We start from the raw sequence: 24,588 nt of genomic DNA on the forward strand, positions 1-24,588 counted from the left end.
CGTCCTGGGTGAAGCGCACGCAGAGTCGGGGTCTGCGGAGGGGGCGCGAGTCGTCAGCGTGAGCAGCCCATCTCAGCTCCCACATAGCGACGATGAAGCATTTATTTCTCTGGAGGAAGCTGGTCAGGCAGATGTTCACACTCATCTTTCGGGAAGGGAACCGAGAGCTTAGTTTTCTTGCTGGGGGTCACAGAGCTGGTGCATGAGAGCGCTGGCGTTACAGTTTACACTCGTCAGCCTGTCTCCAAGGAGCTGCCACTTGGAAGGGGTCTGGCTGTCTCCTGGGGCGTCTGCTCCACCCGCCTCATCCCAGCCTGGCCCGCCCCGCTGCAATAACACCATGAGCCCGTGGTGCACGTTACCTCATTTATTCTCACAACATGCCTGTGAGGTAGGGAGGGGCGGGGACTGTCCCCATTTTACAGAGGAGGAAGTTGAGGCACACAGAGGTCAAGTGACTTGCCCAAGGTCACAGACGGCGGCCAAGCTGGAATGGGCCCTAGAGCAGGCCCCTGTGGCAGGTGCTGGACACGAGGGCGTCTCCAGTGCCGCAGCCGTCGTGCTTGGAGCTTGCTGCAGGCCTGGCCTTGCCCTCGCCCTCCCTGCCCCCCACCTCACCCTGCAGGCCTGGGCCATCGCAGCTCAGGGCTCATGACACCCTGGGAGTGGGGCTGGGGGGCAGGGGAGAGAGAAGGATGACCGGGGTAAAAAAATAGAAAACTCAGAGGCCAGGCAGATGGGCCCATGGCCGGGGAGCGGGGGGCAGGTGAGAGACAAAAAAAGGGGGAGCTGCTTACACACAAGGTATATATTTTTACACACACTTGTACACACACCTAGATATAGTACATGTAAAAATATATGCTATTCACACACCCGCCTCCTGCCAGGTGCCCCCGAGAGCCAGCGGTGGCGCTGGTGGGCATGGGTGAGCAGAGGGGCGTTTGTTAAATATACACTCTAAGGTCTATGTGCATATGTACACATACATACAGACACAGCCGCCCGCCCCTCGGGTACTGTACACAGGCTCGGCCAGGGACACGTGACCCCTGGAAAATGGGGTCCCTCTCGAGTGGCCCCTGCAAGTCACTCTAGGTCATACATTTTGCTGAAGGAAGAAGGGGCTGGAGAGAAGAAAAAGGCGGGAGTCTGGAGTGTGGTAAGCTGTGGTTTTTATCTCATTCCCACCCCCACCCCCCCAAAGACTTCAGCCCTCCTCATGGTCTCAGAGAGGCGAGTCACCCACCTGACGCTGCCTAGGGCTGGCAGATCACAGTGGGAGGGCTGCTTCTGCTGAGAGGAACCTGTATTTGCGTGTGTGCGCGCGCGCGTGCATGTGTGTGAGCACTCGGTGGGGGAGGGGACGCGTGTCCATCTCTCTGTCCTCTGGGCTCACCCACAAAAAGGGCTGAGAACCAGAAAGCCGATAGTCAGGATGGTGACCCCTGTGTGAGCTCTTAAGGGAAAAGAGAAAAACATAAGAATGAAAACTCCAAGGTCAGAGCTGGGGTAGCCAGGAAAAGGAGGAAGGACATGGCAGGTGCCCAAGGCTGCCCTTGGGCTGTCGTCATCTTGTAAACAAGCTAGTTTAAGTTCTCATTAGATAGAGCAAGTAAAAAGACTGTAGTCTGGAGGCTGGGCCGGGGCGTTGCCGAAGTCCATCTATCTAGTCCACCACGGCCAGCAAGAGGAAAAAAAAGTTTTATAGTTTTGTGTTTCTGTTGATTTTTTTGTGTGAAGTCTTCATAACCTAAAGCTGGGAGGGACCCAAGAAAGCCAAATTGTGAGCCCTTGTATGCGTCAATTTGAAAGTTGGCTCAGGGTCTCTAGACAGAATAACCACACTGAAGGTTGAGAAAATTTTGTTCCTTTCGCATTTAGTTTGTAGGTTTCTTTTTTTAATGACTTAAAATTGTTTGCTTCCTGCTTCCTGGTCTCAGAGCCGGGTCTGGGCCTCAGGGACATAAATCTCGATGCTGTCCGCGCTCTCCGTGGCTGAGTTCTGCCGCACGGAAGCTGCCCGCTTGGCCGCCAGGAGCCTCTTGCGGGCCTCCTGACGCTGCTTGTCCCCAGCGTCAGAGGCCTTGTCGCGGCTCACTGCCGGCTTGGATTTGGCTGGCTTCTTTGGGACCGGAGGGGGTAGTTTCTTCTCTTCCTTTAGTGAGACAGTGAGGAGAGAAGGAAAATAAAATAAAGGTGCCACCTTTTGTGTGGTGCTACCACCCACCGTATGCTGGCAGCTGGAGCCTCCACCCCAGCTTCCCCGCATCGGGCACAAGCAACACACATTTGGAATCAGGAAGCCACAAGAAGCGATGATGGTGGGAATAGCACAAGGCATAGGAGCAAAAAGCAAGCTTACAATCCTAGAATGTTCTAGTAGGAAGGGACAGACAGATCACCTCTTCCCACCCCTGCTCTGAACCACTGAGAACCTGAAATTCACGCAGGAATCATATAGCCAGAGATGGGATTTAAATTCAGGGCCTCCGACTCCCAGGTCACATTTCACATGCTATTCTAGGGGATCAGAACTCACAAGGGCCACAGTCCAGTAACCAATAACCAAAGGGGTCATTGGGTGCCACTGTTTTACAGATGGAAGCCTGAGCCTCAGGGAAGAGGCTGGCCCAGGAGGCAGAATCGGGTCCAGACCCCTGTACTCCTGGCAGCGTGGTCCTGGGAGAAGGACCATTTTTCTACCTCCAGGGTTCCAACGGCTGTGTCTACGCTAGTGCTCTGGGCTGTGGGCATGTGTCTCCCACTTTCTGAACATGCAGGGCAGGAAGGCATGCTTCGGGGGGGCAGCCTCAACTACACAGAGCGAGTGGCATGCTGGACGAGCGCCGAGCATGGACCCCGCACACTGATGGACGTGAGCCCCCAGCTCAAAGACGACACACAGAGAAGGGAGCCAAGCAGCACTGACCGATGTGGCCAGCGTTATTGCCGACCAGGAATTTGTCCCTGGACTTCCCCTCCGCACTGCTCCATGCTCACCTTCCTCTTCTCGGGGGTCTCCACCAGCTGCCAGCTGTTGGCCTTGAGGTGGTAGAGTTCATCAAACTTCATGCTGATGTCCTCGATGGACAGCTGCAGCAGGTCCCAGAACCCTGCCAGGTCCTGGGCTGTTGGACGTGGGTTGGCATCAGGGTTCTGTGGGACAGACGGGGATCAGCGGGGCAAGCAGGGCAGAGGCTTGTCCTGCACCCCATCCCAAGTACTGTCTCCTAGCTCTGCCAGCCCTCGTTGGCTTCCCTTGAGGCCTGGTCTTACTCTCCTGTTCCCAGGGTCGGGTCAGTATCTGTATGAGCGAATGAACCCAGTTCCTGATTACTCCTGGCCCTGATGGTGGAGAGCTTTGGGAGAGAGAGACAGTCCTATCATGAGAGTGGGTCCTGCACACACATGGGGACTGAGGCCTTCGCCACCACTGAAGGGCTACAGGGAGGAGGCAGGATCACTTCCAGGTGGGTGTGATTCCAGAATCCGTGTGCTTTCTAGCCCATCATTCTGTTCTCTGACAGCACATTCCTTATCAGGACTTCCCCAGTGAACACCCAAACCCCTACCGGTCCTAGAGACAAACACTCGCCACTGTCCTCCACCCCTGGGGGTTACACCACCCCTGCCAGATGGAAAGAGGCTCCACAGGAAAAGCTGCTGCCTAGCGGCAAGGGTGAAGGAGAGGGAAACCCACCAAGTGTCATGGTGGTTATTTCTTTAGTTCTTACCTTGACTGTCTTCTTAGATATAGAGTATGTTGTATATAAATAAATCAGTGCCAACTGATTTTTAACTTTCATGTGGTTGTTTTTACATAGAGTTCACTTTTCTATTTCAGAAGGTAGTAGAGCTCTGAAAGGACCATTCCTGGCCCTTTTCCTGTGCTAGGCACTGACACACACCACTGTCATCTTTCCAATGCCATGAGGAAGCAGCACCTTCTCCATGTTAGAGAGGCGGTCACAGAGGCTTAGAGGCTAATCCAGCTGGGGATCTGGCTGGAAGACCCACTGTGGAGGAAGAAGAATCACACTCACCAAGTTTTGCTCACAGAGGCCCCGGAACTGCTGGAATTTCTGTGACATCAGTAGCTGGGCACTGCCCACAGCACTGAGGACTTTCCCTAAGACTGAGAAAGAGAAGGTGGAAAAGACTGAGCAGAGCACAGGGTCTGCTGGGGTGGAACACAGGATCAGGGTCATGGCTTCCACCTCCCCTCCCCGCATTAGGACACCAATCATCATTTGGTGATGGCAGTCAGTCTTCATTTTATTTACACATTAACCCACTCTCACTGTGAAAAATGCACACCAGACACATAAAGTGAGCCCCATCCCCTAGTTGCTAAGGACATTTTATGGCAATAAATTTAAAAACTAAGTTTAAATGGAAAAAATTTTCAGGAAAACATAAATTACTATCATAGACTCAAGAAGAAATAGAAAATCTGATTAGGCCAATAACTGTTTTAAAAAACTGAAGGAGGAGTTAAAAATCTTCCCCAGAAAAAGGAACCAGGCCTATGTAGTTTTACAGGTGTGGTTTTACAAAACCTTCCAGGAATAGATAATCCTTGTTTTATACATTCAAATTCTTCCTGAGAGTAAATAAACAGAAAATGACAGCAAATTTCAGGAGCCTGAGAGAACATAGGACATGCCAAGAATAGGGCACTTTCATTATGAACATAAAAGTCTTAAAGCAAAGAGAATCCAACAGAAGCGTTCACCATGAAGTGTTCAGTGGTCTACTTACACAGTGGTCTACTTACAGCAGCTCATGAAGGAGGAATTCCACCTCATTCAGAAATTATTAGTTATTAAAAAGGAACCAACACAGGAGCTAAACATGTTATAGGAGCAGTAAATGGCAGATGCACATTCACCAGATAGTTGTTGCCAGAGAGCAGATGAAAAGTGTGACATTTAGCCACAAATATTTAAACAGTAGTTCAAAGCAGAGATAAGGTACTCTGAAAAGAGATGCAAGACAATGGAAGGGGATAAAACATGAGCTCTGGAACTAGTGCAAGAGAAAAATCAGGCATCACAGAAACAAGGGCCATGATGGACACAGCACAAAGAATAAACCCTGATGAAAACCAATAAGGACAAGGAGGACAGGAATGAAAAAGCTCCTGGCACAAAACACTTACACTGCTAGATTAACAAGACAAGGCGTCTTAAATGAATAGCTAAGCTGCTGGGGATAAAATGACCCCCCACCCGCAGAAGGTAGTGGGTATATGTGCCTGGCTTGGTCTAAAGTAGGATAGGAGGGCTTCCCTGGTGGTGCAGTGGTTAAGAATCCACCTGCCAATGCAGGGGACGTGGGTTCGATCCCTGGTCTGGGAGGACCCACATGCTGCGGAGCAACTAGGCCCGTGTGCCACAACTACTGAGCCTGTGCTCTAGAGCCCGTGAGCCACAACTACTGAAGCCCGTGTGCCACAACTATTGGAACCTGCGCACCTAGAGGCTGTGCTCTGCAACAAGAGAACCCACAGCAATGAGAAGCCTGTGCACAGCAATGAAGACTAGCCTCTGCTCGCTGCAATTAGAGCAAAGCCCGCACACAGCAACAAAGACCTCAATGCAGCCAAAAATAAAATAATTTTAAAAAAAAAAGTAGGATGGGAATAAGAGGAAAAGTCTCTCCTGAGAATTCCTAACCATAAGACTGCATTTAGGTACCTTATTTTTTAAGAAATAAAGGAAGCAACTAGATGTATTAAAAAGATGAGACTATTTTTAAAAAAGTGACTGAGAGACATGGAGGAGAGAGGGAGACTTAAAATACATCTATCAGAGTTCTAAAAGGACAGAGAGAATGGAAGAAAAGAAATTTATTCAGAGAGATGATTCAGAATATGAATAAAGGAACCATCCCAAACTCATTTTATGAAGCTAGATAACCTTGGTACTAAAACAGGACAAGGATGAGAAAGGAAAATTACCAGCCAAGTAATTCTGCCTTTGAAGAAAGGCAAAATTATTAAATTAGATATTAACAAAAGTACAACAGTGTACTAAAATAATAGAACTCAGCTGGGTTTATTCTGGTAATACAAGACTGATTCAACATTAGAAAATTCTAATGACTTCTGATTCTGACTATGAAAAACCAGTTACTATCAGACAAACTGAACCCTCCCATGAAGAAAAATTAAAAAAAATAAAACCTAAATAAGATACCAAAAACAACAAAAAAATCTCTTTCAGGGTATTAAAAAAGTACCAAAGCAACCAGAATTTGAGAGGCTAAGATGTCAGTGAGAACGGAAACTATATTCAGCCAAGCCTGATATTCTGAACCGCCTTCTACCCCAAGGCATCTCCCAGTTTATAAGCAGCGCAAGGCTGAGGGGCTAAGAAGCCAAGCAGAAAGTGGTGGTTCAGAGCCTGAGAAGCTAAGCAGAACTTGTGGCAGTTCCATGGGGACAGGGAGACCAAAACTGGAATTCGGAGCTACCAGAGGAGACAGGACTTGGGGGAAAGTGCATCAGGCTGAGCAAAGCTTCCAGCAGTCTTAAGATGGGGGAGAAACAAAAATTGGAGCTCAGTGCCTGCCAAGGAGGAAGGGCTTGGAAATACCCCAGGCTGCAGCTCTGAACCAGCTCAATCCCATATTAGATTAAGTTGGTCTGGCCCTACTCTAATTGTCTGCAAGAAGCAAAAGTAAATTCGTTCTCAAAGTATAGAAAATCGTCTTCAAAAAAAAAGAAGAAAAAAAAATCATCCTGAGCTTCAAGTTCTCTCTGTACTTTTCGTATACAGTTTCTGGCATTGAATAAAAATTACCAAGCATGCCACGAGGTAGGACCAAATGACTGCACACCAAAAGAGAAAAATCAGCAAAAAGTAAAAGAACTATAGGGATGTAGAGGTATAGGACCAGGGCTTTAAAATGACTGTGAATATGTCCCAGAAAATATATGACATGATGAGGAATTTCAGCAAAGAACCAGAAATCTATCAAAAAGAATCAAATGGAAATTCTAGAACTAAAAAATAGAGTAACTGAAATTAAGACTGCAATAGACTCTTCAATAAGTGGTGCTGGGAAAACTGGACAGCTACATGTAAAAGTATGAGATTAGATCACTCCCTAACAACATACACAAAAATAAGCTCAAAATGGATTAAAGACCTAAATGTAAGGCCAGAAACTATCAAACTCTTAGAGGAAAACATAGGCAGAACACTCTATGACATGAATCACAGCAAGATCCTTTTTGACCCACCTCCTAGAGAAATGGAAATAAAAATAAAAATAAACAAATGGGACCTAATGAAACTTCAAAGCTTTTGCACAGCAAAGGAAACCACAAACAAGACAAAAAGACAACCCTCAGAATGGGAGAAAATGTGTGCAAATGAAGCAACTGACAAAGGATTAATTCCAAAATTTATAAGCAGCTCATGCAGCTCAATAACAAAAAAACAAACAACCCAATCCAAAAATGGGCAGGAGACCTAAATAGACATTTCTCCAAAGAAGATATACAGACTGCCAACAAACACATGAAAGAATGCTCAACATCATTAATCATTAGAGAAATGCAAATCAAAACTACAATGAGATATCATCTCACACCCGTCAGAATGGCCATCATCAAAAAATCTAGAAACAATAAATGCTGGCGAGGGTGTGGAGAAAAGGGAACCCTCTTGCACTGTTGGTGGGAATGTGAATTGGTACAGCCACTATGGAGAACAGTATGGAGGTTCCTTAAAAAACTACAAATAGAACTACCATATGACCCAGCAATCCCACTACTGGGCATATACCCTGAGAAAACCATAATTCAAAAAGAGTCATGTACCACAATGTTCACTGCAGCTCTATTTACAATAGCCCGGAGATGGAAACAACCTAAGTGTCCATCATCGGATGAATGGATAAAGAAGATGTGGCACATATATACAATGGAATATTACTCAGCCATAAAAAGAAACGAAATTGAGTTATTTGTAATGAGATGGATAGACCTAGAGTCTGTCATACAGAGTGAAGTAAGTCAGAAAGAAAAAGACAAATACTGTATGCTAACACATATACATGGAATTTAAGAAAAAAAAAAAGTCATGAAGAACCTAGGGGTCAGACAGGAATAAAGACACAGACCTACTAGAGAATGGACTTGAGGATATGGGGAGCGGGAAGGGTAAGCTGTGACAAAGCGAGAGAGAGGCATGGACATATATACACTACCAAACATAAGGTAGATAGCTAGTGGGAAGCAGCCGCATAGCACAGGGAGATCAGCTCGGTGATTTGTGACCACCTGGAGGAGTGGGATAGGGAGGGTGGGAGGGAGGGAGACGCAAGAGGGAAAAGATATGGGAACATATGTATATGTATAGCTGATTCACTTTGTTATAAAGCAGAAACTAACACACCATTGTAAAGCAATTATACTCCAATAAAGATGTAAAAAAAAAAAAGACTGTAATAGATAGGTTTAATAGATTGGTTACAGCTGAACTATAAAATAATCCAGTAGAAAATATCCAGACTGAGGTCCAGAGGAAGAAAAAAAAAAGGGAAAATACAGAAGAGAGAATGAAGAAGCATAACATGTGGCAGTCTAAAATATGTGTAATTGGAGTCCACAAGTAGAGAAGAAATAACATGGAGCAGAAATTTGAGGAAATGATGGCCAAGACTTTTCTGAAACTGATGAGAGTTATTAAGGCTGCAGATTCAAGAAACCCTGTGAGCATCAAGTTGGAAAAATACAAAGAAAACCATACCTAGGTATCACAGTAAAATGGATAAAACTCAAACACAGGAGAAAAAATCTTAAAAGCGACAAAGGGGAGAAAACAAATTATTCTTCAAAGAAGCAGCAGGAAGACTGACAGTTGACTTTTCAATAGAAAGGCTAGAAACCAGGACATAAAGACATATTTATAAAGTGTTGAAAGAAGATCAGTACGTACCTATAATTCTATACTTAGCAAAAATACTGTTCAGGGACTTCCCTGGCAGTCCAGTGGTTAAAGACTCCGCACTTCCACTGCAGGGGGCACACGGGTTTGATCCCTGTTCAGGGAACTAAGATCCCGCATGCCGCGGCCAAAAGAGTAAATAAAATTTAAAAATAATAACAAACAAAAGCCTGCCTCCTGGAGGACAGTTTTAAAAAAATACTGTTCAAAAAAAGAGGGAGGGCTTCCCTGGTGGCGCAGTGGTTGAGAGTCCGCCTGCCGATGCAGGGGACACAGGTTCGTGCCCCGGTCCGGGAAGATCCCACATGCCGCGCAGCGGCTGGGCCCGTGAGCCATGGCCGCTGAGCCTGCGCGTCCAGAGCCTGTGCTCCGCAACGGGAGAGACCACAGCAGTGAGAGGCCCGCATATCGCAAAAAAAACAAAAAAAAAAAAAAAAAAAAGAGGGAAAAATACATTTTGAGATAAATACTGCATTAAAATAAATACTAAAGGGAGTTCTTCAGGCAGAAGGAAAATGATCCTAACTAGAAGCAAAGAAATAAAGGAGAGAAGAGTACCAGAAAGAGTAAATATGTGGCTAATACTGATTGTATAAAACAAAAAATAATGTCTTGTGGCATTTAGAACATATATATAGAACTGAAATACTTAACAGCAATAGTACACAGGTTAGGAGGGGGATAAAAGTGATCTAAGGTCCTTGCATCATCTGTGAAGTGGTAAAGGTACTAATTTAGTCTTTACAAAGTCAGGGATGCAGGTTGTAATCTTGAGAATAACTGTTAATAATAAGCTAACATGAAAAAAGTGGAAATAAATACTTGATTAATCCAAAAAGAAGGCAAGAAAGGAGAAAAAACTATCAATAATATTTGCCACATTACAGATTAAAAATTATCTAAATAGATACACTAAATTTCATTAAATTCAACAATTTTCTTAACCAGAATAAGCGTACCTCCAACAGACCTATAGTAAACATCATACTCAATGGTACAAGGTTAAAAGCAATTCCTTATTTACAAATAAAGTAAGAATACAGCAAGATTTCTAGATATAAGATCAATAGAAAGGCCAAGAGCATTTCATCAACAATAAACAGAAAATACAGTAACAAAAAGTACCACTTACATCCCTCCAAAATTAAAATACTAATCTAACAAATCTTCAAAAAATATGTAAAACTTTTATGTGGAAAATATAAAATTTAAATGAAAGACACTAAAGAAGACCTAAATAAATGGAGAGACATAATCATGTTCTTGGATAGAAAAGAATTATTCATAAACATGTCAGCTTCCCACCAAACTGATCTACACATTTAATATAATTCCAATGAAAACCTCAACATGGAACTTGAAAAGCTGAGTCTTACAATTTATATGGAAAAGCAAAGAGCCTATGCCAGACACTCTTGAAGAACAGGTTGGGGAAACTTGTCTTTCCAATTATCAAGATTCATTAGACAGTTATAACAATGAAGAAAGTCAGATTTGGGCCTAGGGATAGACTAATGAACAGAATAGAAAGCTCAGAAATAGATCAACACATATAGGAAACCTGATATTTGTCAGGGCTGTACTGCATATCAACAGGATAAGGATGAACATTTTAATAAATTATTGTCCAATGAGAAAAAGTTAACATAGAGCCTTATCTCACTCCATGCAGACAAATTAATTCCAAGGGATCAAGGACTTAAATGTGGAAGACAACTCGAAAACTTTACAAGTAAATAGTAAAATATCTTTCTGACTTTGGGAGAAGGATGGATTTCTTAACATACAAAAAAGTATAAACCATAAAGGAAAAGATTGATAAATTTACAAAAGTATCCATTCATTCAAAAGATACCATAAAGAAAATGAAAAGATGAGTTGCAAACTGGGAGAAGACATTTACAATACATATAACTGACAAAGGTTCCAGAATCTAGATATGTAATGATCACCGATGAGGCAATTAAGAAAAAGACCACTTAATAGAAAAATGAGCAAAACATATGAGCAGGCATTTCACAGAGGAGGGAACATAAATGGCTAATATGTGAAAAGATGCTCAATGCCATTAGTAACCAATGAAATACAAATTATAACCACTATTTTATAGCTGTGGATTGGGGGAAAGAAAAAACCTATTACATACTAAGTGTAAGCAAAGATGTAGAGCAATGGGTACTTTCACACAGTGCTGAGGGACTAATAAATTGGTGTAATCACTGTGGAGAACAATTTGGCATTTCTTATAAATCTGAACACAGGCATACTCTGTGACCCAAACGTTTCCCAGTATATACCTTAGAGAACTCTTATAGAGGAGACATGGTCAAATATGTTCATAATAACCCACAGTTTATATCAACTTAATGGTGTGAGACTGAATAATCTATCCCTGAGATCAGGAATGAGACAAAAACAAGGATGCCCCTGCCCTTGCCACATCTATTCAACTTTGTGTTGGAGCCAGGGCCATTAGGCAAAAAACAAAATAAAAGGAATCCAGGCTGGAAAGAAAAAAGTAAAACAATCTCTATTCTCAGATTAAATGCTCTTGTATGTAAAAAATTCTGAAGAATCCCCCAAAAAACAGTGAGGTTGCAGCATACAAGATCAACATACAGAAGTCATTTGTATTTCTATATGGTAACAATGAACATCTGAAAATGAAATTAAGAAAACAATTTCATTTACAATGCCATCAAACAGAATAAAATACTTAGGAATAAATTTAAAAGAAATGTAGGACCTGTCTACTGAAAATTACAAAACATTATTGAAAGAAAATTTCAAAAACCTAAGTAAATGGCAAGATAGCCCATGTTCATGGATCAGAATACTTTAAAGTAAGAGGGCAACACTCATCAAATTGAATTACTGATTTAACACAATCCCTATTAAAATAAAATCCCAGCTGCCTTTTTTGCAGAAACTGACAAGCTGATTCTAAAATTCATATGGAAATGCAAGAACGAAATATGAACTTTAGAACTTCCTTTAGTGAGAACCTGAGAGCTGGCAATAAACTTCTTTTATTTTTATTTAAAAAGTAAAGCTGGAGGACTCACACTTTCCAATTTCAAACCTTATTACAAAGCTACAGTAATTACAACAGTGTGGTACTGGCATAAGTGTACACATGTACATCAATGCACTGGAATAGAACTGAGTCCAGAAATAAACCCTTAAATAAATCAGTTGACCATAAATAAACCCTTACATTTATGGTCAACTGATTTTTGACAAGGGTACCAAGACTATTCAATGGGGAAAGAACAGTCTCCCTAACAAATGGTGCTGGACAAATGATATCCAAATGTAAAAGAATGAAGGTGGACCAATACCTCACACCATATACAAAAATTAACTCAAAATGGATCACAGACCTAAATGTAACAGCTAAAGCTATAAAACTCTTGAAGGCAAACAGGAGTAAATCTTTACAATACTAGATTAGCAATGGCTTCTTAGAATTGACACCAAATGACAAGCAACAAAAGAAAAAAAAATTGAACTTCACTAAAATTAAACTGTTGTGTTTCAAAGAATACATAATAGCCAAGAAGTGGAAACAACTGATGAATGGATACGCAAAATGCAATATATCCATACAATGGAGTATTATTCAGCAGTAAAAAGGAGTGAAGTGCTGAAACATGCTACAACATGGATAAACTTCAAAAACATTATGCAAAGTGAAAGAATCCATACATAAAAGACCACGTATTGTATGACTCCATGTATATGAAATGTTCAGAATGGGCAAATCTATAGAGAATGAAGCAGATTAGTGTTTTAGAGGGATACAGCATGATGGCCAAATGCGTACAAGGTTTCTTTTTGGGGTGATGAAAATGTTCTAAAATTAGGTAGCAGGGATGGTTGCACAACTCTGTGGATGTGCTAAAAACCACTTTAGCTGTTTTGTATACTTTAAAGGGGTGAATTTTATGGTATATAAATTACAACTCAATACTGTTACAAAAAATTATTCACAACCAAAAACTAGAAACAACTCAAGTGTTCATCAGTGGAATGGATAAGCAATGGTATATTCATATTCATACAGTGGAACGTGATATATCAATGAAAACAATGAACTACAGGTACATGCATTAATATGGATGGATCTCAAAAACAAGGCTGAATCAAAAAAGGCAAGCCTCAGAAGAATACATACACTGTGCTTCTATTAATATAAATTTCTAAAACAGGCAAAACTAAACAGCATATTCCTTAGGGTCACACATATATGTGGTACAAGTATAAAGAAAAGCAAGGGTATAATTAACACAAAATTCAGGATAGTGCGTTCTCCATGGCAGAAAGAAGGTGCTGTCTCACTGGGTTCAAAGACACTGGTAATATTCCATTTTGTAAACTAGTTGGTGCGTACAGGAGTGTTCTTTTTATTATTTTCCTTTACTCTGTTGACTCTTTGCATGTATATTTCACAATGAAAATAAAGGTTAAGAAGAAGAATGAGAGCAAAATAAAGATTTTCAGATACATAAAAACAGAGTTAATGCCAGCTCACAGGTTCTCACTAAAGAAAGTTCTAAAGGATGAACTCAGCAAAGAAGAAAATGATCCAAGAGGAAGATCTGAGATCAGAAAGGTGAGCAAAGAAAATGATAAACATGATAATTATTATTTATACATGTATTTCTTTAGATTTATCTGTAATTATATAATTGAAAATTATATAATAATTTGTGAGGTTTTAAACCATAAGGAAACAATTAGATAAATCATATTTTAAGGTTCTTGCGTTGTTTGGGAGAAAGGTAAAGATGTTGAGTAACTTAAAGTTTTAAGGGTTCATGGAACAGAAATACAGTTGTAACTTCTGCGGCAGATGTGGCTAGTTGTCCCCAGTGTTTGTTTCTCCTTCTCCCTCAGAAGTAGAACCTTTTTTTTTCTTCGTGTCAAGTAGCAGCTTTTTTCAGATGAAATAAAACACAGAAATTTCTCAGGCATACTGTGAATTTTCCAGGACAAAGTATTGTCAAATGGAAAATACGAGGTATGGTATGCAAAGTATTAGAATCACAGAACAAGTTACACTAGCATCAGGACTGGAATAAGGACTTCTGCTGTGAGTGTGATGTCATATCTCTAGGATGTGCACACTCTATCTACCAAGCACTGCACAGGCGTCGGAAAACAAGTGATCTGTGGGGACCTGTGGTTTTTAACTTGGGCACATGGCAGCCCGAACTCAGGCATTTCCTAGGCTACCCTTGCAACAAGCTGTGAGTAGCTGGTCAAAGTGGGGGAAGTGGAAGTGGTGTGCGGGGCCGGCTTGCTCTTTTTTGCAACTGGTTCCTTTGCTGCTGGAATGCACTTGGGGTTCTGGAATCCAGCAGCCACTTGGAAAAATGAAAAGATCTTGTGAATGGAAGCCAATTATGACATCAAACCTCAAGAAGAAAGAAGCCTGGGGCTCCAGCATTACTATCTCAGACATTCTTGAATGTGAGAGAAATAAATAGTCTTGTTCAAACCACTTTTTCTTTTCTTTTTTTTTTAAATGTTATTTATAGGCAAACCTAATCCCAATTAACACAGCCTCAAAATAGCAAAGGGAATGGAGAGAGAGGTGTGTTAATGCAAAAGAAAGCAAGAAAAGAGAGAGGAATAAAAGAAACCTCAAAAAAGTAGAATGGGTCTTCCCTGGTGACACAGTGGTTAAGAACCCGCCTGCCAATGCAGGGGACACAGGTTCGAGCCCTGGTCTGGGAAGGTCCCACATGCCGCGGAGCAACAAAGCTCGCACCACGACTACTGAACCTGCGCTCTAGAGCCCACAAGCCACAGCCACTGAGCCTGCATGCCACAACTACTGAAGCCCAGGCACCTAAAGCCCGTGCTCCACAAGAGAAGCCACCACAATGAGAAGCCCATGCACCGCAACAAAGAGTAGCCCCTGCTCGCCGCAACTAGAGGAAGGCCGCGCACGGCAACAAAGACCCAATGCAGCCAAAAATAAATAATAAATTAAACAAAAAAAGTAGAATGAAGAGCACAAAATAACATGATAGGAATAAATCCAAACAATGAAATCCCATCGTAAATGGATGACATTTTCTACTTCTGAAATAAAAATCAACACACTGAACAAAACACAAAATCCAGGTATATGCTGATTATAAGAGACATTATGAGGCACATGAAAATTGAAAGTAAAAGGATGGAAAGCAGTGTACCAGATGAACACTAACCAAAGGAAAGCTGGTACAGCAATACTTATAACACATAAAATAAGACTTTGAGGCAAAACACAAACAGACATCCAGAAAAATAGGGAGAGTGGATCACTAAACATTCACCAGGAATATTACATTCTAGACTTGATGCGTCTAAGATACCTTCAAAATAATATAAAGCAAAATTTGACAGAATTTTAAGGAGAAACGGACAAATTCACCATTTTACAGAAAGTGCAGTGATACACATTCCCTAAATACAACAAAATTACATTGACGACAAAATAAAAACAAGTTAATCTTTTGGATTAACACCCCCCCTGCCCAGTTCTCCCTCTACAGCCTCATCTCAGTGGCCCCTGCGCTCTCCTAGATGACTGTCTCCTAGACGACCGTTTCAGACGCTGCTCCTCAAACCTCCCAATGCCCCCTCCCGCTTTCTCACTCTGCAGTGATAACTCTGCTCTCCCGCTAGAGTGCCCCCCAAACACCTTCCTCCTATCACTATGGAGGAACTATGTATCCTCTACTTGGGCATTAATTCAGTTCCTTCTCACCTACCTAAGAATATCACTCAACAGTTATCCCCTTTCTCTACTGCATGATGAATTTCCCCTTCCCTACAAGTTCATTCTCAACAATACAAAAACATGCTTGTATAATTCAATTTAAAAATAAAAAGAACAACAAAAACTCCAGCCCTCCCCCTTTGACCCGTATATCCCTTCATTCCTCTGCTCCCATTACAGAAAAATTCATCAATGGAGTTGTCTATACTTGTGGTCTCCCGGTCACTCCTATTTTCTCTTAATCCTTCTCCAATCAGGCTGTCCCTTCCTCTGCTCCCCACCATCTCCAAAGCAGACCAGCTCTTCAAGTCTGTAATGACCTTGCATGTGTTAAGTCTGACCTGCTGTGTCCTTCAGAAAAGCATTTGACACGGTTGATTCTCTCTTCTTGAGAATTCTCATCTCATTTGGGAACTGCCTATACTTTCATGACTCCCAAATTGATCTCCAACCTGGACCTCTCTCCAGACTCATATACCAACTGCCTGCTTCACCTCTCCACTCTGATACCTAATAATGTGTATCAAATTAAACATGTCTAAAACTGAACTCCTGACTTTTCTCCTAACATCTACACTAGTCTTCCCTATCGCAGTGGCAATGCCATCCTTTCTGTCACTCAGACTCCAAACCATTTTGGACTCCTTTCACTCTTACTCCATATCCAATCTATCAGGAAATCCTGCTCTGCCTTCCAAGTATACCCAGAATCTGACCCCTCCCTTAAATGCTCCATGGCCACCACCATCTCCTCTTTCCCAGATTATGTTACTTCCTCCTAACTCATTTCCTGGCTTCCACTTGTGCCCCTCTCCCCACTCTCTTCTGAACAGAGAAACTAGATTAATCCTGTAAAAAAGAATGTCACATTGCACTCTCCAACACATTCTCTTTTGGGAGTCAAAGCCAAGCCTTTGACACCTCTGAGGCCCCACCACACGGACTCCATTCCCCACCTCTCTCTGCTCACTCCTGCAGCTACACTGGCCGCCTTCTCCAGCCCTAGAAGACGTCAGGCGCTTGCCCACCACTGGAGTTCTCTGATCTCCAGAGCTCTAAGACTTCTCTCTTCCTTCCTTCAGGTTTCTGCTCCAAGGTCACCTTACCTGGGAGGCCTTTGCTGACCACACTGTGTGGGGCAGCAACACTGCCCCCAGCCAGGCAGCACTCTTCATCCTGCTCTTACTGTGCCTTGTTTTCTCTGTTGCATGTCTAACCATCTTGCATATTATATGTTTAGTTGGTTATTTTCTGTCTCTCCCCATGAGAATGTAAGCTCCACGAAGGCAGGGACCTTGTGTTGTTCTGCTACATCCCCAGAAGCTAAAATAGTGCCTGTGCAGTATACGGTAGGAACTCAGTAAACACTCACTGAGTGGATGAAGGTCAGGACCAAGGGAGGGATGCTGCTTTCTTCCCACTATCACACAATGTCCTGACACTCTTGCAGTTAGACAAGATATGCATGAGACACAGGAAGATTAGAAAGAGAAACACAGGGCTTCCCTGGTGGCGCAGTGGTTAAGAAATCACCTGCTATTGCAGGGGACAAGGGTTCGAGCCCTGGTCCGGGAAGATCCCACGTGCTGTAGAGCAACTAAGCCTGTGTGCCACAACTACTGAGCCTGTGCTCTAGAGCCCGCAAGCCACAACTGCTGAGCCCACGCACCACAACTACTGAAGCCTGCGTGCCTAGAGCCCGAGCTCCGCAACAAGAGAGGCCACTGCAATGAGAAGCCCACGCACCACAATGAAGAGTAGCTCCCACTCGCCGCAACTAGACAAAGCCCACGTGCAACAACAAAGACCCAATGCAGCCAAAAATAAAATAAATAAAATAAATAAATCTTTAAAAAAAGACATAAAATTGCCACTAGAGCAAATAATATGATCATTTATTATGCAAATCTAAGAGGACTGAGAGTTGTACAAGGTTGCTGGACACAAGATCAATGTAGAAGTCTCAACATAACTAATCAGAGTATGCAAATATAAAAATTCATTTTACTACCAAAACAAAAACTAGAAAGTACCAAGGAATAAATCTAATAAAAATGCATAAGGCCTTCCTAGATATATTAATCAAACTTGAATGGAAGGATATAAAATGGAGATCTTGAATAAATGGAGAGATAAACTTCATTCATAGCTAAGAAGACTCAATATTTCTCAGGTATCAGTTTTTCCCAAAGTAATCTGTAAACTCTATTTCTAGTCAGCGACCCAGGAAAATTTTTCTGAGGAACTTGATATACTAATTCTCAAATTGGTATTGGAAGAATGAAGATATAGACTTTTCCTTTCTGAACAAAAAGAATAAGGAAGGGGATTCACCCTATCAGATGCCAAGGCATGTTAAGAAGCTACGGCAACTAAAAGTCGTGTTAACACAGAAATAGACAAAAGGGCAGCAGAACAGAACTGAGAAACACACCCCTGTGTGCGTAGCAATCTGGCAGTGGTTATTATGACTGACTGGCATCACTAATCAGTGAGGAAAGCAGAGACTTCAAAACATCTTTCCAGTGAGCCGTGGTCCAGGAGCATCCCACATGCCGTGGAGCAACTAGGTCTGTGCGCCACAACTACTGATCCTGCGCTCTACAGCCCGTGAGCTACAACTACTGAGCCTGCATGCCACAACTACTGAAGCCCACATGCCTAGAGCCTGTGCGCCACAACAAAGAGAAGCCACCGCAAGGAGAAGCCCGCACACCACAACAAAGAGTAGCCCCTGCTAGCCGTAACTAGAGGAAGCCTGCATGCAGCAATGAAGACGCAATGCAGCAAAAAAAAAAAGTCACCACTATGTACCCTTTAAAAAAAAAAACTTAGGAAAGATCTAAAATCAACAACCTAACTTTACAACCTAAGAAACTAGAAAAAACAAACTATCCCAAAGCTAGCAGAAGGAAGGAAATAATAAAGATTAGAACAGAGCTAAATGAAATAGAGAATAGGGAAACAACAGAGAAAAATCAAAAAACCAAAAGTTGGTTCTTCAAAAAGATCAACAAAACTGACAGAACTTTAACTAGATAGACTAAGAAAAAAAGAAAAGACTCAAATACTAAAATAAAAAATGAAAGTGGGGACATTACTACCAATTCTACAGAAATAAAAAAGATTATAAGGGAGTACTAGAACAACTGTACACCAACAAATTGGATAACCTAGATGAAATGGACAAATTCATAGAAACACAAAACCTACCAAGACTAAATCATGAAAAGATAGAAAATCTGAATAGTTTTGAATCAGTAATCAAAAATTTCCCAACAAAGAAAAGCTCTAGACCCAGTGGTTTCACTGCTGAATTCTACCAAACATTTAAAGATGACTAACACCACTCCTTCTCAAATTTTTCCAAAAAACTGAAGAGGAGGAAACACTTCCTAACTCATTCTATGAATCCAGCATTACCTTGATACCAAAGCCAGAAAAAAACACTACAAGAAAACTAGAGACCATCATCCCTTATGTACACTGATGCAAAAATCCTCAACAAAATATTAGCAAACAGGATTCAGCAGTATATTAAAAGGATTATACATATGACCGAGTGGGATTTATTATAAGGATGGTTCAACATATGAAAGCTAGTCAGTGTAACATGCCACATCAACAAAATGAAGGGGAGAAACCACACAATCATCTCAATTGATGCAGGAAAAGCATCTGACAAAATTCAACACTCTTTCATGAGAAAAACACTCAACAAACTAGGAACTACATGAAACTACATCAACAAAATAAAAGCCATACATGAAAAACCCACAGCGAACATCATACTCCAGGGTGTTTTCTCTAAGATCGAGGATAAGGCAAGGATGCCCACATTCATCACTTTACCTCAACATAGGACTGGAAGTTCTAGCCAGAGCAGTTAGTCAAGAAAAAGAAATAAAAGGCATCCAAATAGGAAAGGAAGAAGTAAAATTATCTCTGTTTGCAGATGATACGATCTTATACATAGAAAACCCTAAAGATTCCACCAAAAAACTCCCGATAGAATAAATGAATTCAGCAAAGTAGGCAGAATACAAAGTCAACACACAAAAATCAGTTGCATTTCTAATACTAACAATAAACAACCTGAAAAGGAAATTACAAAAACGATTCCATTTACAATAGCATCAGAAAGAATAAAATATTTAGGAATTAACTAATTAAGGAGGTGACAGACTTACACAATGAAAACTACAAAACACTGCTGTTTTGTAGTTATTAAGAAGATATGATAAATGGAAACAAGTCCCATGTTCATGAACTGTAAGACTTAATACTGTTAAAAAGTCAATACTGGGCTTCCCTGGTGGCGCAGTGGTTGAGGGTCCACCTGCCGATGCAGGGGACACGGGTTCGTGCCCCAGTCTGGGAAGACCCCACATGCCACGGAGCAGCTGGGCCCATGAGCCATGGCCGCTGAGCCTGCGCGTCCGGAGCCTGTGCTCCGCAACGGGAGAGGCCACAGCAGTGAGAGGCCCGCGTACCGCCAAAAAAAAAAAAGTCAATACTACCCAAAGCAATCTTCAGATTCAATACAATTCCTATCAAAATTCCAATAATGTTTTTTGCAGAAATAGAAAAATCCATCTTAAAATTCATATGGAATCTCAGGGCATCCCAAACATTAAAAGCAATCTTAAAAAAGAATAAAACAGGAGGATTCACACATCCTGATTTCAGAACTTACTACAAAGCCACAATAATCAAATCAGCGTGGTACTGGCCTAAAGACAGACATACAGATCAATGGAATAAAATAGCAGCCCTGAAGTAAACCTTTGCAAACATGATCAAATGATTTGTGACAAGGGTACCAAACCCACTCAATGGGGAAAGAACAATATTTTCAACAAGTGGTGTGGAGAAAACTGGATATCCACATGCAAAAAAGTGAAGTTAGATTGTTATGTGATACCATAACTCAAAATAGATCAAGAACCTAAATTTAAAACCTAAAACAACAAAATTCTTATAAGAAAATATAGGACAAAAGCTTCAGGACATTGGATTTGGCAATGATTTCTTAGCTCTAACACCAAAGGCACAGGGAAACAACGAAAAAATAGAAAAACTGGACTTCCTGAAAATTTAAAAATTTTGTTCACTAAAAGTCATTACGTACAGAGTAAAAGGGTAACTCACAGAATGGAAGAAAATATTTGCAAGTCATATATCTGGATGAGGGATTAATATTTAGAATATATAGAGAACTCCTAAAACTTAACAACCAAAGAAATCCCAACCTGATTCAAAAATGGGCAAATGACTTCAACACACATTTCTCCCCCCAAAAAATCAAATGGCCAACAAACATATGACAAGATGCTCAACATGACTAATTATTAGAGAAATGCAAATCAAAACTACAATGAGGTATCACCTCACACCGGTCAGAATGGCCATCATCAAAAAATCTACAAACAATAAATGCTGGAGAGGGTGTGGACAAAAGGCAACCCTCCTACACTGTTGGTGGGAATGTAAATTTTTTCCTTAAAAAACTATAAATAGAGCTGCCCTTTGATTCAGCAATCCCACTTCTTGGGCATATATCTGGAGAAAACCATAATGCAGAAAGATACATGCACCCCAATGTTCATTACAGTGCTATTTACAATAGTCAAGACATGGAAACAACATAAATGTCCATTGACAGAGGAGTGGATAAAGAAGATGTGGTACATATATACAATGGAATATTACTCAGCCATAAAAAAGAATGAAATAATGCCATTTGCAGCAACATGGATGGACCTGGAGATTGTCACACTGAGTGAAGTCAGACAGAGAAAGATAAATATCATACGGTATCACTTATATGTGGAATCTAAAAAAATGGTACAAATGAACTTATTTACGAAACAGAAATACACTCACAGATGTAGAAAACAAACCTATGGTTACCAGGGGGCAAGGGGGAAAGGGATAAATTGGGAGATTGGGATTGACATACACTACTGTATATAAAATAGCTAACTAATAGGACCTACTGTATAGCACAGGGAACTCTACCCAATACTCTGTAATGACCTATATGGGAAAAGAATATTAAAAAAGTGGATATATGTATATGTATAACTGATTCACGTTGCTGTACACCTGAAACACAACACTGTAAATCAACTATACTCCAATAAAAATTAAAAATAAAACTACGATGAGATACCACCTCATACGCATTAGGAAGGCTACTATCAAAAGAAAACAAAACAGCAAGTGTTGGCAGGGATGTGGAGAAACTGTAATTCTTGTGCACTATTGGCAGGAATGTAAAATAGCACAGCTTCTGTGCTGTACAACAATGTGAATGCACTTAATACCACTGAACTGGACACTTAAAAATGGTTAAGATGGGGCTTCCCTGGTGGCGCAGTGGCTGAGAGTCCACCTGCTGATGCAGGGGACACGGGTTCGTGCCCTGGTCCAGGAAGATCCCACATGCCATGGAGCAGATGGGCCCGTGAGCCATGGCCGCTAAGCCTGCACGTCCGGAGCCTGTGCTCCGCAACAGGAGAGGCCACAACAGTGAGAGGTCCGCGTACCGCAAAAAAACAAAACCCCAAAAAACAAAAATAATAGTGATAAAAACATCATTAATTTCGTGAATTCCCTGGTGGTCCACTGCAGGGGGCCAGGGAACTAAGATCCCGCAAGCTGTGTGGCATGGCCAAAAAAACAAGCCAAAAAAAAGTGATAAAGACATCATTAATTTTAGGAATTCCCTGACGGTCCAGTGGTTAGGACTCGGTGCTTTCACTGCAGGGGGCCCAGGTTCAATCCATGGTTGGGGAACTAAGATCCCACAAGCATTCATATATATATAAATATATAAAATAAAACAATATATATATGACATAGTATTAAGTATCCACATATATAAAGAGCTACAAATCAATTTTCAAAACACTGACAATGCAATAGAAAAATGAACTATCTGGGCAATTCACAGGAGAAAAAGTTGAAAGAGCCAATAAACTAATGAAAATATGCATAGCTTCTCAAATAACAAAGTAAATACAAAATAAATCAACCAGATATACTTTTCCACTTACCAAATAATTAATTTAGAGTCTGACGGGATCAAGCATCAGTGAGGATATCAGAGAAATGGAAATTTTCCAACACTGTTGGTGTAAGGATACACTGGTATAATCTTTGGAGAGCGATCAGGCAGAACTGATTAAAATATAAAATGTTTCCATCCATCCAGCAATTCTGTCCAAGGAAGGTAAGTATCCTAGAGAGATTCTCTCACATATGATGCCAAGAAAGACGTGTGCCAAGAAGCTGATAAAACACTGAAAACACCTAAACACCCATCATCAGGAACGTGGGCAAAGAAAATGCAGTATTTCATGTATCTCACTGAACACGTCACAGAATTTAACCAAACTGAAGCAGATCTGTATGCGTCAAACTAGACAGAACTTCACAACACACTGTTCAGTAGTAAAAGCGCTCTTTGTAACTGCTGCATATTAGATTGAACTGGTTCTGTATTGTGGCAGACTGTATTTTCCAAAGATGACCCCAGCAGTGTCTCCTGTCTCTCGAGTTCTTCTAGAACCCTGACACTCCCCTATCAAGAGGCGGGGTCTAATTCTCCCCGTCCTTGAACCTGGGTGGGCTTGTGACTTCTTGTCGCCAGTAAAATACAGCGGTAGAGATCCCAGGTGAGTTCTGAGGCGAGGTCATCAAAGGCAAGGCAGCCTTGTTAGCCTGGAGCCCGGAGCCAACAGGTAAGAAGTCTGACTGCCCCGAGGCTGCCCGTGAGGAAGCAAAGTCCCGTGGAGGAGAGATACACAGGGGCCCCGGCAAGCAGTCCTGCTCTTTAGGTCACTCTGGACTAGGCACCAGGCATGTGAGTGAACTACCTTCAGGTAATTCCTTCCCTCGGCTATCAGGCCCTGAGTCATCCCAGACGAGGCCCCAGACATCTTGGAGCAGAGATGAGATGTTCTTGCCATGCTCCTGCTGAATTGCTGACCTACTGTTACAGCCATAACCATAATAAAATGCTGGTTGTTTTATGTCACTAAGTTTGAGGTCAGTTTTTATGCAACAAAGGTAACTGAACACTTAGTGATAGGCAGTGAGGGGCCTGCTTTATTACAAATAATACAGCAAAGACATCCTTGTATACACCTCTACACACAAACTAGTTATTTAGGGGAGGTCCTAAAAAGGAGACCTGCACTCAGAACTGCCCACTGGTGAAAGTGGGGAGGCTACAATGCCTGTGTCTAGTAATATTAATATCAACATTAACGACAACAACTGTAATAAATGCTACCACCTCTTGGGTTCTCGCCAAGGGCTTTGTGTTTCTAATCTTACATTCATACACAGTCCTGTGGGGTTGGTATTGGTCCACCCAATTCACAGGTGAGGAAGTGGAGGCCTAGAGAACTGAGGTGACTCACCCAAGGTCTCTTAGTTTCCTTCCTCGCCAGAGCTGGGGAAATGGGATGGCAGGCCCCTTCCCTCAGGCTGCTAGCTCTATGTCTACCTTTGTTCACCTCTCATCTCCCAGCACTGAGGCTAGAGGTGTGGCCTTTTCGGCTCCTGGCCTGGGCTGCGTCTATCCACAAGTTAGGGTGATGGTGACAGCAGATGCAGCAGACACGGCTGCCGTTCACCACCAAGCACTCCGCATACACAGGGTCTCATCTTATCCCCACTACAGGCTGAGGGTGGGGTCATTATCGCCACTGAACAATGGGGGGAAGCAGGCTCAGATGTGCCCAAGGTCACACAGCTGTTGAGTGGCAGAGCACTTCACCTCCATTTGTTTGTTTCTTCTTCAAGACACGATTCTAATAGCTCCAACCTCACTGGATA

General features: G+C 42.0%; 1 protein-coding gene across 10 annotated transcripts in view; it reads right to left on the bottom strand.

Annotated features, from left to right (window-relative positions):
* Positions 1-358: 358 nt before the first annotated feature.
* DLGAP4 (DLG associated protein 4) overlaps positions 359-24,588 on the bottom strand; it is a 201,320-nt gene continuing 177,090 nt past the window's right edge. For 9 of the 10 annotated variants that reach the window (XM_060030850.1, XM_060030847.1, XM_060030848.1 and 6 more), the window contains 3 exons: positions 4,047-4,138; positions 3,004-3,159; positions 359-2,158 (listed from right to left, as the gene is read on the bottom strand). In XM_060030850.1, the coding sequence (XP_059886833.1) occupies positions 1,940-2,158; positions 3,004-3,159; positions 4,047-4,138 (467 nt within the window). In that variant the 3' untranslated portion in view covers positions 359-1,939. Of the gene's footprint in view, positions 2,159-2,932; positions 3,160-4,046; positions 4,139-24,588 lie in introns of all 10 variants that reach the window. The other variant, XM_060030851.1, reaches the window with a different exon arrangement.

This window comes from Delphinus delphis, chromosome 15 (assembly GCF_949987515.2).
Source record: "Delphinus delphis chromosome 15, mDelDel1.2, whole genome shotgun sequence".
NCBI lineage: Eukaryota > Metazoa > Chordata > Mammalia > Artiodactyla > Delphinidae > Delphinus > Delphinus delphis.